The sequence below is a fragment of the Castanea sativa genome, chromosome 2 (genome assembly GCF_040712315.1).
Source record: "Castanea sativa cultivar Marrone di Chiusa Pesio chromosome 2, ASM4071231v1".
NCBI classification, from domain to species: Eukaryota; Viridiplantae; Streptophyta; class Magnoliopsida; order Fagales; family Fagaceae; genus Castanea; species Castanea sativa.
Genome location: NC_134014.1, coordinates 25,677,203 through 25,690,377, shown reverse-complemented (window position 1 = coordinate 25,690,377; position 13,175 = coordinate 25,677,203). Strand labels below are relative to the sequence as shown.

The window sequence follows — 13,175 nt, the reverse complement described above, 5'->3', positions numbered from 1 at the left end:
TAGATCTCAATTCATGTGATTTTTGGTTTTTAATTCTGTTTTTAATTTAGTTAAAATTAATAAATTAATTTTTTTAATTCAGATGCTGACGTGGCATTTTTTAATGCCAAAATAAAATTTACTATTATTATTTTTATAGTTCCGTCTGCTACCTAGGACTTTTTCATCTCTGATATAACGGTAGGGACAAAAACGAGACACGTTTTCCAAGATATAGAGTAAAAAAAGTGAAAATAAAAGATAGGGATTAAAGTGAAAATTGTCTGAAAATGTAGGGACAAAAATGTGGCTTTTGCCTTAATTTATAAGGCTCTTGAACTATCACATACCCTTGGTGTGGTGGTTACTCCACAAGTATAAATGCTTGTGGAGTGTGAAGGGAAAGGGTCGAGGTTTAAGTCTTCATAATGGAGCTTCACACACAAATACACTTAGATTATGTTAGAGTGGAAATTCTATCTTGTAAAAAAAAAAAAAAAAACCTCTTTACAAAATGAAGCTAATTCTAAAATATAGTGAATAAAGAAATTATTAATTTCTTTTATGGTAAAGAAATTATTAAATTGGGATGTATTAAATTACCAAGGAGCTGCAGTTACGGCACTCATATCTCATTCCCATATCATATTTTTGGTTCTTATCACTTTTGTGCTTTGGTTGGTCCTAACTCCCTAGACTTATTATTATTATTAGAGATTGTGCCGTTTCAAACGGGAAGTCAATATGTCACGTTTTTGCTAATCCCTACTACACCTTTTTTATCCACCTCCATTACTGCACCTCTAATTTCATACTTATATATATATATATATATATATATATATATATATATATATATATATATATACACACACTTGTATTAAATACTTTTTTTTTCCCTTCAAAAAATAAATAGAATTTATTATTTCTTCTTATGCCCACCCGATCTTTTTGCTTATTAGGGCACTCCCTATTAATTAAGTGTATGAAATTCCGGAAATATCCCTATCCATTTACAACTTTACCCCAACTTAGTGGGCTCAAAATTGTCTTTTAAAAATTAAATCTTTACATTTAGGGTTACTTTTTCTTCTCCAACAAAATATCACTGCCACCATCTAAAAAATTAAAAGAGAGAAATATATAAAAATAACCCTACCTTTTGTTTGTTGTTATATAATAGAGAGTTTTAGTCTTAAGCTTCTTCCTTAATTTCATTTCATTTTACAAGCATAATCAAATCTCTATCATTGTTGGTAAGTTTTTTTTTAATATATTTTATTTATTTGTTTGGCTTATTTTAAATACTCGCCTGTCATTTTCTGCATCTGGGTTTGCTTTTTTATATTGGCATACGTATTATTTATTGTATTTTCTTAATTATCTCTTGCATAAATACATTGAAAAAAGAAATAAAATAAAGAACAGTGCTGTATTCCATGATTTCTATAGTGGGCAATATTCAATTTTAATTATTATTATTATTATTATTGGGAACAATATTTCATGAAAGAAAGTGATTTGTTGAAAATTCAAGATTTGTAGGACTGGTGGGGCGTCCTAAGGGAAAGCAGATGTTGGTATTGAACCTTACGTGGGGGTAATATTTTCTTGATTGATAGGAACACTACTATGACTGTCTTCCACAAACCCCAACTCATTGTCATGGCATTGGTATCTTCTATTAAATCTTTTTAGCCCTGAAACAGTGTCAGGTAATAGGGAAAGAAGAAAGAAAAGGGTGTCTAGCGGTGGAGGACTTTTTGACAAGAGAATATGAAATGAGAATTGAGAAATCTTTTTTAAATCATATGTGTACAATTGTTAAGTACTGCCTATTAGATATCATAATATCTTTGGAATGTCAGACAAGGTGGTAGCTTATATAGGCCTGTAGACGCTGGCAGAAAGAGAGACAGATTGAGAGAGGACTTTTGTGTTTCGGTCTTTATTGCCATAGCTTAAAAGAGTGTCTCCTTTTTAGCCTCTGGCTTGAAAAGGCCTGAGCTTTGATGGGTTTTTCCTGTAACATCCTTGGTACTCTGATAGAATTCATGGCTATGACAGCTTTGCTGTACTATTGCCTTTTCTTGGGCTTTGAATCTCTCCCTTGGTACTGGGAGTTATTTCATCAGCTGAGGTTGTTGCGTTTCTCATCAAACGTGGTGTGGTGTCTGCCTGCCTCCTTGTTTCACTCCTCAGCTGCAATCTGCATGGTGACTTTAATGGTTTTTATTTATTTATTAAATTATCCCACTCCCTTATCTTTCTGTGGTTCTCTGTTTCAACACACTCTTTTGGCTTTTCTGTCTTTTTGGATTCTGCATGAACTAGAGTTTTTGGCAATATCCTTTATGGGTTTCTCTGATTGCATATTTTCCCTTTTGCATGCTGTTAGTTCTACCTGCAAGTTCTGGCTGTTTCTTGATTTTCAAAGTGGTTCCTTCTTTTTCTGTTTATTTTTTTTTTCCCTCACTTATAATAATGTTTGTTATGCAGTGGAGGAAAAGTAAATAGTACTGTGATTTATGGTTGAATAGGCTTTAGAAAGGTCGGGGTGGTGTGAAGGAGTTGAGAATGGCATCAGCTTCTTGTGGCAGTAAGAGGCAATCACTTATGAAAGAAACATCCCCTTATTACCCGAGTAAGAGGTCATCACCTATGAAAGAAACATCCCCTAACTACCATCCTTACCCTGCATCTCTTGCAAAATATGACGATGTTGCAATCAATCCTAGTCTCTTCATGTCTACTTTGGAGAAGCTCCATGCTTCTATGGGGACAAAGTTCATGTAAGAAATCTCTCTATCGTTTTGTCTTGACATAAAAACAGGATTATCAAATTATTTCTTGTAGAAGCAGAAGTATAATGAACCAACGTAGTGATTCATGGTTTTTTTTTTTTTTTTTTAACTCTCTATTACCTTTATATTGTAATATAGTTGTGTTTATTGCCTAAACATTTGCCATTTTTCTTAAAAATAAATTCCTTTAGCTCGGTTTTTTCAATTCTTTGAGTAAGCTACTAGCATGCTGTGATCATTTCTAACTCCAGGATTTGCCGTAGCTAGTTCTTCATGTGTCTTGCTCAACCGTAATTGACATTTTTTTGGTCTAGTTTTCAATATTTAGGTTCAGGCCCTGACTATGTTAAGCAGAAATGCTGTAGAATGATTTTCTGATCATGAACTTAGCGTTGCTGCTTTAGAGACAACGGCCAGAATCATTGCATTAATGTTGTGATATATTAATTGCAATAAATTGGTGATTGGACAAGAAAATCCTGCAGATCATGGGTTAGAAGTTTGTTCTTTCATGTTAACTTATCAGAACATAGTTGAAGGCCCTGTTGGAGATGGAAACTGTCCTAAAATTGACTATCACTAGACAACAAACTGTTTGAATTTACCTTGTATGTGTGTGTGTGTGTTTCTTTTTTATAATTATTTTTTTAAGTTATAAGTTCTATTTTTTTTTGCTGAAGTTAGTTTACATTGACTTAAACAGCATTATATCTTAATCGTAGTTAATTATTTCAATGTAGTGATGGTTCCTCCTTTTCATTCTGTTAGTTGGCTTTTATATGGAATAGTTTTGCAGTTCATTTGGGTTTAACAGGGAATGAGTACCTCTGGTTTCCTATCTTGTTATTTGCATTACTTCCTCTTAGTGGACATTTTTCTGTAGTGTGTATCGTGCATCCATGCTTCTAAATGTGAAGTGCAAGACAATTGTTCATCTAAGATTTTGTTAAAGAATATTATCAATCACACATGGGCTCATCTATTTATGTATTGCTCTTCTCTGTGAATTGGTTTTGGAGTAGGATAGTTAATAACAACTTCTTATTGTGCCTAAATTAACTCAAACCTTTGTATGCTGCTAAATTTTTATTCTCTCTCTTTTGTGGGTTGGTTTTTAGGTGCAGCATGCATATCATAAAAGTTGATTCACAGTTTAAAGACCGATTTTATTCATTGGTAAACTATGAAGACAAGATGACAGTGAGGTTCTAATGGCTGTTATGTGGGACTAAGTATTTACGCTCATAAAATCTTCCTTATATTTATTGTAATACACATAATTTATCATTAAATTGAGAGTTGATAGGGTTGATAGATCATTAAATTCTGTTGTTTATCCTTGAAAAGATTTTTTTTTGAGAGTTGTTAGATCCCACCTGAGAAATATGTATTGATATATAGTCACCAAGCATTCTGTATTGATCAAAAAGTTATGTTGACTATATGATTATGACCTACCTAATATGAACAATCCAGGTTTTTGAAATTGGTAAAATGTCATTTGATCACATTACTTCTTGTTATACAAATATTAAGGGCTGTCTAACTGCAGTAACCTTCATTTGGATGTCTCACAGTTCTTTTTGCATTAAGTGATCCACAGTTGGATCATTTCTAAGTGAGGATCACTAAGAAAATGGTTTCATAATGGTTTGGGTTTAGGGAGATGCAAGCAATCTTCCATGGTCTGTTACCCCAAAATAGTTGGTTGGTTCTATAGTGACTAATTACTCAAAAAGTTGAAATATTTAGGAAACAAGCTCTACAATGCATCTGAAGCATACTTCATTAGGTTGAAGCTTTTGTCTTCAACTCTTCCTATGCTTTATGCGTGCCTCTCTCATTTCTGTTCATGTAGGTGTTGTCACGTAAAAATGCTTGGAGCTGCATTTGTTTTGGGCACTTAGAACAACACTTCTTTGAGGGATATATTGAATGTACACACTATCTTGCGTGTCCTTATAAACTAGTACCTTTGTTGGTAGGTGTTGGCATGCTTGTGGAATGTCAACAAGCCAAGAGTTGCCTGTGGTATTAAATGCTTCATGCTGCCAATAATGTGAATTTGTTCTCCTTGAACCTGGCTTATCTTTTATGTGGTTTTTGAGCTAGTTGGTGCACATATTTTGTAATTTAACTGGTTCTTTGTTTCAATAAAATTATCCTATTCATCCAAAACATTTTTTGTTCCATCATTGATATTCTTTTTTTTTTTTTTTTTTTTTTTGCAAATTTTAATTGTAGGATCCCCATCATTGGAGGTAAAGAGCTAGACCTGCATCGGCTTTTTGTGGAGGTAACTTCACGTGGGGGTATTGAAAAGGTAAAGATGAAACAGTTTACAACCAATAGCTGAGTTTGTTTTGTAATAAATTTGATTTGAACCATTCCATGAGTGAATCAATTTTCTGAAGGTTCAATACCATCATGTATGTAATGAAGAATGGGTTTGCAAAAAATAAGGAAGAAAAGGAAAATTGAAAGAAAACCCTAGGCTTGACCAAAAGTTACCTGGAATCACCTCCAAGCTTAGCAAAATATCTCTAATCAGAATTTTTATTCAAAATGCAGTGCCTCAAACCTTCCTAATAGCCTCTTTTTTATAGGCTTCAAGGATTACATCAAGCCTGTGTTCCATAAATCATCCCTATAATCGTGAGCGTTGCAGACTAAATTCAAAATTCAAGAAGAAATTTATTTCAAAATTAAGAAATGAAATCTGAAATAATTTTGATTTTGCTCCTAGCATTATTATCCCTTGTTTGGGAAAGCTCAACCTCAAAGGTTTGAAGTGTTTTAGAATTAGAACTTTGGCACTTGACACTTGCATCAACTCTTGACGCACATTAGGCTATACTAAAAACAAAAATGGTTTTTGGTCCCCCGAATTAAATTCACCTGGAATCACAAATTCAAATTGGTGGAGTCAATGTGGCAAATGATATAGTCTTTTCTTGATTTGCGGAAAACAATGTATCATGGTTTTCCACTTTGTCCACCATGGAGGGTTGATCACTAGCATAGGCAAAGACTCAATATTTATATCTTGTGTGACCTCAATAGGTTGTATTAAGTTTACCATACTTCATTCAAGAATTTGAAGTTGCTTATCAAACTCCGCATTTTTGTTCTTTTAGCTCTGCTAGCATTGTAGCAAGATCATTAGCACATGAAGTTTTAATGAATTTGAAAAATCATGTATTGAGTAGTAATCGGTATGGTGGCATTTGTCACTTCCGTTTTAGCATAAAGTTTCGGTGCCTCAATATTATTGCCTCTCATGGGCGAAGCTTAACTTTGAAACTTTTGGGGAGTTTTTGGATAAAATCCATTATAATGTCTAATTGGGCATTTTTCCTTGCAGTTTCTTGAGTTAGGCCTTGGATGGCTTTCATAAGAGTTGCTAGTTTTTGCTTGATGATAAAATAATCAAAATTAGTCATGTGTGTTTGGCTTGGTTCGGGGAAGATAATATTTTTTTTCTTGGGTCGAGGCCAAATTGAAGGGTTTTTTTTTTTTTTTTTCCCTATCAATGGGTTGGATTGAGTGTTAGGATATTTGGGCTGTCGTTGCCAAGAATCTCATAGTTCAACTGATACCTCGGGGATCATATCCTCCCTCTCCCAATTGTTGATTTTTAAAAGAAAAGAATATTTGAGCTTTTTTTTTTTTTTTGGGTCAAGTCAAGCGCTATGGATGCAAGCCTTTAGGTCTTAACCCATCATTTCACTTGACCACAAGGCCAAACCTTGCGGTCTAGTCTCTAAAGTACACACTCTTTGAGATGCACTTTGAGTTGAACGGCATGGATTTTGGCGGCATTAAGCAAGCAAGGCGGCTTTCAGCGGAATCTTGGTGGCAATATGGTAGTTATGGATCAAGAGTGTGGATAGTGAGAATTGGTGGCTCAACTTGGCTAGTGGTCATGATAAGCTGTAGCCTTGAGTTTTCTAGCAAGTTTATGTTAGAGTTGCAAGGCTCAAAGACTGGTCCGTTTGAGAACAACTAATTTAGCTTTTTGCTGAAAGTTTGCTAAAGTATACTTGTACTTTGAAAAAATAAGAAAAAGTGAAGTTTTAAAAAGTTGTATACATAAACTAAAAAGCAAAAGACTAACTTATAAGGTAGTCCCAAACACACACTAGAGGTAAGATGGTAGCACATGGGTCGAAGACAATCTGTTAGTGTGAGTAGGCTCTTGCGAAACCTGTCAATCAAATCTGCAGTGGGGTTCCTGGGAATAGACTTACATGTTCACTTTCTGAAAGATGCAGTTTTATTATCATGAACATATGTTGACCTTTATTCTGGAGTAACAATGCATCTAGCATCACCACATTGAAGGGTTTCTGTAGCTGTACCAAAATTGCAACATAAATTACTAGTGAATAATGTCATACATAAAGATATTAGGGTATTTTCCATTTCAAAATAAGCTTCTGGAAGAAAACTGTCCATTAGTGTGTAGACTAGTCCACAAGCTGTTTTTTAGAATTTTCATCTCCTTTGTTGGGCTTGGTTGAATCTGCAGATTAATTGCTTTCCTGCTATTTTTTTGCTTGATAACAAGTACGTATTGAATCTGCCTATGTGGCTATAAAATATAACCCAAGTCTTAGTGCTAATGTTTTCCCTGTTCTTTTTGGAATTAAGTTCCTTGGTGTTATTTTACATCACATACAGATAGTCAAGCCTGCAACTTTATCATGTTAGAAAGGTGAATTTCATAGTAACAAGTAACGATAGTTTTTCTTAATGTTTTTGGAGGATGAATTAGTCTTGTAGTTACTAAGAATTTGACAAATGGAGTTTGCAGATTATTAGAGAGCGAAGGTGGAAAGAAGTGACTGCCGTTTTCAACTTTCCTTCCACAGCTACAAATGCTTCTTTTGTGTTGCGAAAGTACTATGCTTCATTGCTTCACCACTATGAACAAATATACTTCTTTAAGGCCCGGGGATGGGTCCGGTCTTCTGGTGCGTTCATACAACAATCACCTTTTTTTTGTATAAAAAAATTATCATTTGATGCTGTTTTATAATAAAAAAATCTTTATCAGATTCTATGATGAGCCCATCCATGACGCCAGTTGCAGTTCAAAGAACAGAAACTCTGCAGCCAACACCAGAAATGCAAGCATTTTTCCAGCAACAAAGGATAAATACTGCACAATTTCCTGGAGGTCCTTGCCTTTTTATATTCTTTTCATTTCCTAAAATTTGTGAGGAAAAAGTGAGGATAGATTGCTTTACACCCCTCTAGTATAAGCTGTGAAATTTTTGTCATTTCCAAAACCTGCTGTCTTGCCCTTTTTTTGGGAGAGTATTTGCTTTATATTTCTTTGGCAAATAATTTCCAAAACCTGGTGTCTTGGCTTTTTGGAAAAGTTTTGTATACTGCTTGAATAAGAGTGAAAAGGTTGTGGATAAGTATGTGTTTTCCTTTGGTTGCATCTGCGTCACTCAGTGAGTGCTGCATATCCTCAATGAATACTTCCATTCTTCATGTTTGTTTATGCCCAAAATTATTCTGTTACACATCTCGTCACTGGAAGAACTACTATATAATTTATACTGCATAGTTACTTTCACCAGTGACTATTATTATTGTATAATTTATACTGCATAGTTACTTTTGGTGGAAGTCTCAGGGATAATTTTGATGTAGCTAGGAATTCAATATGTTTTTCCAGGTCCCCCCCCCCCTTTTAACTTTTCTGCAGGACCAAGCCTCTGTGGTATTGTCCAATGGAGTTTATGATTGCTTTGATTATATTATAATCTGTTAGCGATTAGATATTGTAAGATAAGAAACAATTTTCATATTATTATGGCAGTTCCTCTCTAGCGTCTTATAAGAATAATTGTGTATCTTTCACTTGTTTTGTGATAATTCTTAATAAATAGGTCAATGATACATGGTCTTTGTAATTTATTTATCTGTATGTGGTAGTTGGAATTGACTATCAATAAATATTTATTCTGTGAAAAAAATTTGTATCTTTTTCTTGATAACATTTCTTAGTCTCTCAACATTTTTTTGATTAGCCAAATAAATTATTGTTGATAAGCCTTTTTTTTCCATCTCTTGTGCATGACCAGTAGGGTCTCCAGTGACTGGGGTCATTGATGGGAAATTTGAAAGTGGATACCTAGTTACCGTCATGATAGGTTCGGAGAAGCTAAAAGGTGTACTTTATCAGGCTCCACAGAATGACTTACAGCAAATACCACGCAACTATAGTGTCTTTGCCAGCAAAAATAACAACCCTACTGTACCAGGCATCCATCGTCGCCGCCGCAGGAAGAAACATGAGATAAAACGGAGAGATCCAGCTCATCCAAAACCTAACAGAAGTGGATATAATTTCTTCTTTGCTGAGCAGCATGCAAGACTGAAACCGCTCCATCCAGGGAAGGACAGAGAGATCAGTAGAATGATTGGTGAACTGTGGAACAAGTTGAAAGAGTCGGAAAAAGCAGTAACGACAATTTATAACTTCATCTTTTATGAGTCTTATTTTCTATTTTAATTCCAATTTTTAAGTACTTATCCAAGCATGCATCGAAATCTGTGAACTCAGGTTTATCAGGAGAAAGCTGTTAAAGATAAAGAAAGATACAGAATAGAGATGGAGGATTATAGGGAGAGATTGAGGTCAGGTCAAGTCATCAGTGATGCAGTACCACTTCAACAGCGGCTTCCCGGACAAGATGTAAATATGGAAGCAGATGCAAAGATTGAAGAAAATGAAGGAGAAGAGTCTCATCTGACACCTGATCATGAGAGTTCTGGTAAAAGTGAATTTGAAGATGATAAAACTGCAGAGAAGGATTCAGATATTGAAGCATCTTTAGAAGTGGGAGTAGGTGCCGAGTCTAGTAATGTGGGTATGGAGACTTCAGCTGAGAAGGATTTTGAGCTGCAGAAGAGGGAAGATGATGCTGGAGATGACAAGGCTGAGGTTGGAGATGAGAGTGAAGAAATATTAGGCAACACTGAATCTGAGACTATAAAAGAACCGGTTTCTGGCGACGAACATTAAAATTTTTCAACACGAAGTAGGGGTCACTTTTGGTATCCATTAGGGCGAAAAAGAAATCTTAGGTGATCATTATCTGAGACTAAATACTAGTACCTAGTGAAGCAAATTAAAGTCTTCTATAAGTAGGTTTAAATATTTTCCATTCTCGCTTTTACTTATTTGTAGAGGCAATTAGATACAATTGCTCACTTTTTATTTAAGTAGTATTCGCTCCTTTGATTTGTAAATTCTGCAAGCTGTTGCAAATTGTTACATGTTTCCTCGGGATAACAATAGAGGTTTTGGCCAACATAAGGCAGTTTTGTAGCAACTGAAAATTTCTGACTCGTAGCATGAGCTTACATTCTGTGTTATAGGTCCCAATTAAATTGTTCTCTCTTTTTCTTTTCTTTTCTTTTTTTTTTTTTGGGGGGGGGGCGGGGGGTGTGAAACCCAATTAGATTGTTCTTACTGTGTTGATAGGAAGTAACTCAAAAGCCTTGGAAACCTTGTTGGCATAAATTCCTTGTATTATTTTTTATTTATCAAAACAAATGTTGAAATAAAGCACGTAACATATATACAAAATAGGTCATAATAAAGTAACCGCACATCCTTACAAAATAAACTATTGCAACTCTAATATCTTTTTTTTTTCTTTGCCTTTTATTAAAAGAAAAAAAGAAAAAAGCCCAACACTTTCCTATTCAAGTTTTCTCTAGGATCCCACCACCGTTTTTCTCCTCACTCCCAACATTTATTTTATTATTTTTTTCATTATATTTTTCTGTTACAGGCCTGATGCGAATACAAATTTTCAATACAACTTTTTGTGTTCCACCAATGTTAACTTCCAATATATTTACTTAATTTTTCTTATAAAATAGCCAAATTAAAAATTAAAAAAAATAAATGCATAACAAGTTGTAATTAGTAGAACATTAAGTTGAATACAAAAAATAGTATAGAGAATTTATGTTATTCAATGACTTGACAGAAGTGAATCACTAACGCCTCTAATCATCACCAATGAAAAAATGCTAACAAATGCCCTTAGGGTAATGGTTAATAATCTATTTAAAAAAAGTTTTTATGAAAAAAAAAAAACAAATGATATTGGTGGGCACCGTCCCCAAGTTGGTTTGTTTGTACCTCGAGATTGTAGGGCTTTTGCTCGTCTTGACTAGCCTTTTCCTTTGATTCGACATTCTTTGATTGCTCATTGTCTGGAGATGACTGCTGTAGAGTATATAGAGATAGTGACGTTAGGTCTAGTGAGCTAGAAACTGTTCTGTCATCAAGTGGTGAGTCTATTGATAAGGGTTTGGAAATCGTAGTGTCAAAACCCTCGTCGTCTTCAAAACCGTCCTCTTCTTCAAAATCTTCTTCTTCTTCGTCCTCAATCCCTTTCCATACTTTCTCCAAGTCTTGCCTTTTAGAGCTGAGACATTTGAAATTATCCGAAAAAGGTTCCAATTCCCTGAAGGGGTTGTTACAAGGTTACCTCGTTCTAATGAAAAAGCATGTTCCTTTGCTCATGGTGAGGTGAGTTTTTACAAAACTACCTTTTCGTGTGGCCTTTGTTTCCCTATCCATCCTTTTATTATGCAATTTCTTTCTGCTCTCAATGTTGCACCTGGACAGCTCGTCCCTAACGCATGAAGGACGATCATTGGCTGTATGTCGATTTGGGTATCTATCCATGATGGGACATGATAACCTTAAATGAATTTCTTCACTTGTATCGTTTGAAAGCTTCTACCCACTATGGATATTTTGAACTCTTGCCTTGGAATAGGAAGTCTAGGATTGTCCATAGCTTTCCTACTTCCTTTCGTGACTGGAAGTCACGATATTTTTTCATTTCTGGATCTGGATGGGAAACCATGACTGATGACCTGTGGGGTGAGGTCTCGTGGTTGCTACGAAAATGGGAAATTCCCTCTCTTGGTGCGTCTCTCTACCTCTTCGCTAAACTAGCTATTTTAACTTTACTGTTCTTTTGATTTTCCCTTGATAACTTGTTTTGCAATTTTTGATCGTCCTATATTGGAAGAGTGTTATCAAGGACGAGTTCAAGCTGCCCTCGAGTTTGCCCTCACAATAGACGATTTCGACGATCTAGTGGATCCTCGTTGCTTATACAAGTGTTGTCTTGGACCTGAACCTTCTGCATTTGTTTTAAAGAATATTTCCTAGGAAGAGAAAAGCAGGTTTAACTTCACCATTCTTTCTTATTTCCTCTCTCTTTATAGGATCTCATCTTTCTAACCTTCTATCTTGCAAAAATGGCTACTAGGTATAGCAAAGACAAATACACTCAAGTGAAGAGCTTGAAGAACGAGCCTTTGTCTCAGCTTGCTCCTGGATTGAAGAAATGTAAGCTTGATGAAGGGAAAGAAGAAACTCCTACCCTGTTGTCTCTTTTTGGCATCCCATCTTCTCCCACACCTTCCCTCAGGATGATGACCTTCACTCCTCCAACCACACACTCCAAAGGGAAGGGTAAGGTTGGCAAGAGTGTTTGGGAAGATCCTACCACAGCCCTTGGACGAGCTCACAATGTCATCACCGACGACGAGCTTAGAGGTCTCTCGTCCATTCCTTCTCATGAACTAGTCAGCCGTCACATTCATAAACTGGTGTAGGTATTTTACTTAGCTACTCTTTATTGCTCATTAAGTATTTACACCTATTAAAAGTTCTAACCCTTCCTCCATTTTTTCAGGTTCTTGGTGAATGCCTGCACTTGAAGATGGATTACCTGAATAGTGAAGAGAAGGTAGTGGTGGTCAATTCCAAGGTTGATTCAATTGAGGCCGAGAGCTTGAAGTTGAGGAAGGATCTGATCGAGGATATGGACCAATCGATAAAGGCCAAGGAGAAGGTGAAGGAACTTAAGGACGCATTGAAGGTTGAGAAGAAGCTAGTCATTCAAAAGGATGAAGAAGTTCAAGCTGTCCTTCTGAAGACTAATGAGGAACGTAAGAAGGTGATAGCCAAGTTTCTTGAATCTGACCGCTTCTCTGATCTTCAGTTCGTACAATACTTCAAGGGCTTTGAGCTTCTTCGTAGGTGGATGATAAAGCACCATAGCCAAGTTGCGAACTTTGCAAACTCGGACTTTGAAGCTATTGATATTGAGATCCTTGTCAACGAGACCAATGAGAAGGAAGATGAAACTGTTGCTGAAGCTACTGATTTTGTTGAAGGAGATGGTACTGTTATGGGTGATACTGCCGTAGGTGGAGTCACAGATGAGAATCGTATGGACGTGGGCCACGTTGAGGTGGTTGTCAGTGCTCCTTGAAAGAATTTTTTAAGTAGCCTCATTTTTCTTTAACTTAAAAACAATGAGTGCCTCCTAT

At 35.6% G+C, this 13,175-nt stretch overlaps 1 protein-coding gene across 2 annotated transcripts; it reads left to right on the top strand.

Moving 5' to 3' along the window:
- Positions 1-1,772: 1,772 nt before the first annotated feature.
- On the top strand, positions 1,773-10,110 carry LOC142624151 (high mobility group B protein 15). Of its 2 annotated transcripts, none has more exons than XM_075797669.1 (7): positions 1,773-2,195; positions 2,479-2,771; positions 5,028-5,106; positions 7,600-7,759; positions 7,843-7,965; positions 8,888-9,264; positions 9,367-10,110. In XM_075797669.1, the coding sequence occupies exons 2-7, from the start codon at positions 2,557-2,559 to the stop codon at positions 9,826-9,828; spliced, it is 1,416 nt and encodes a 471-aa protein (XP_075653784.1). In that variant the 5' UTR covers positions 1,773-2,195; positions 2,479-2,556; the 3' UTR covers positions 9,829-10,110. The 2 variants fall into 2 exon arrangements, with proteins under 2 accessions (XP_075653784.1, XP_075653783.1); XM_075797668.1 differs by having other exon boundaries at positions 8,885-9,264.
- The last annotated feature ends 3,065 nt before the right edge of the window (positions 10,111-13,175 follow it).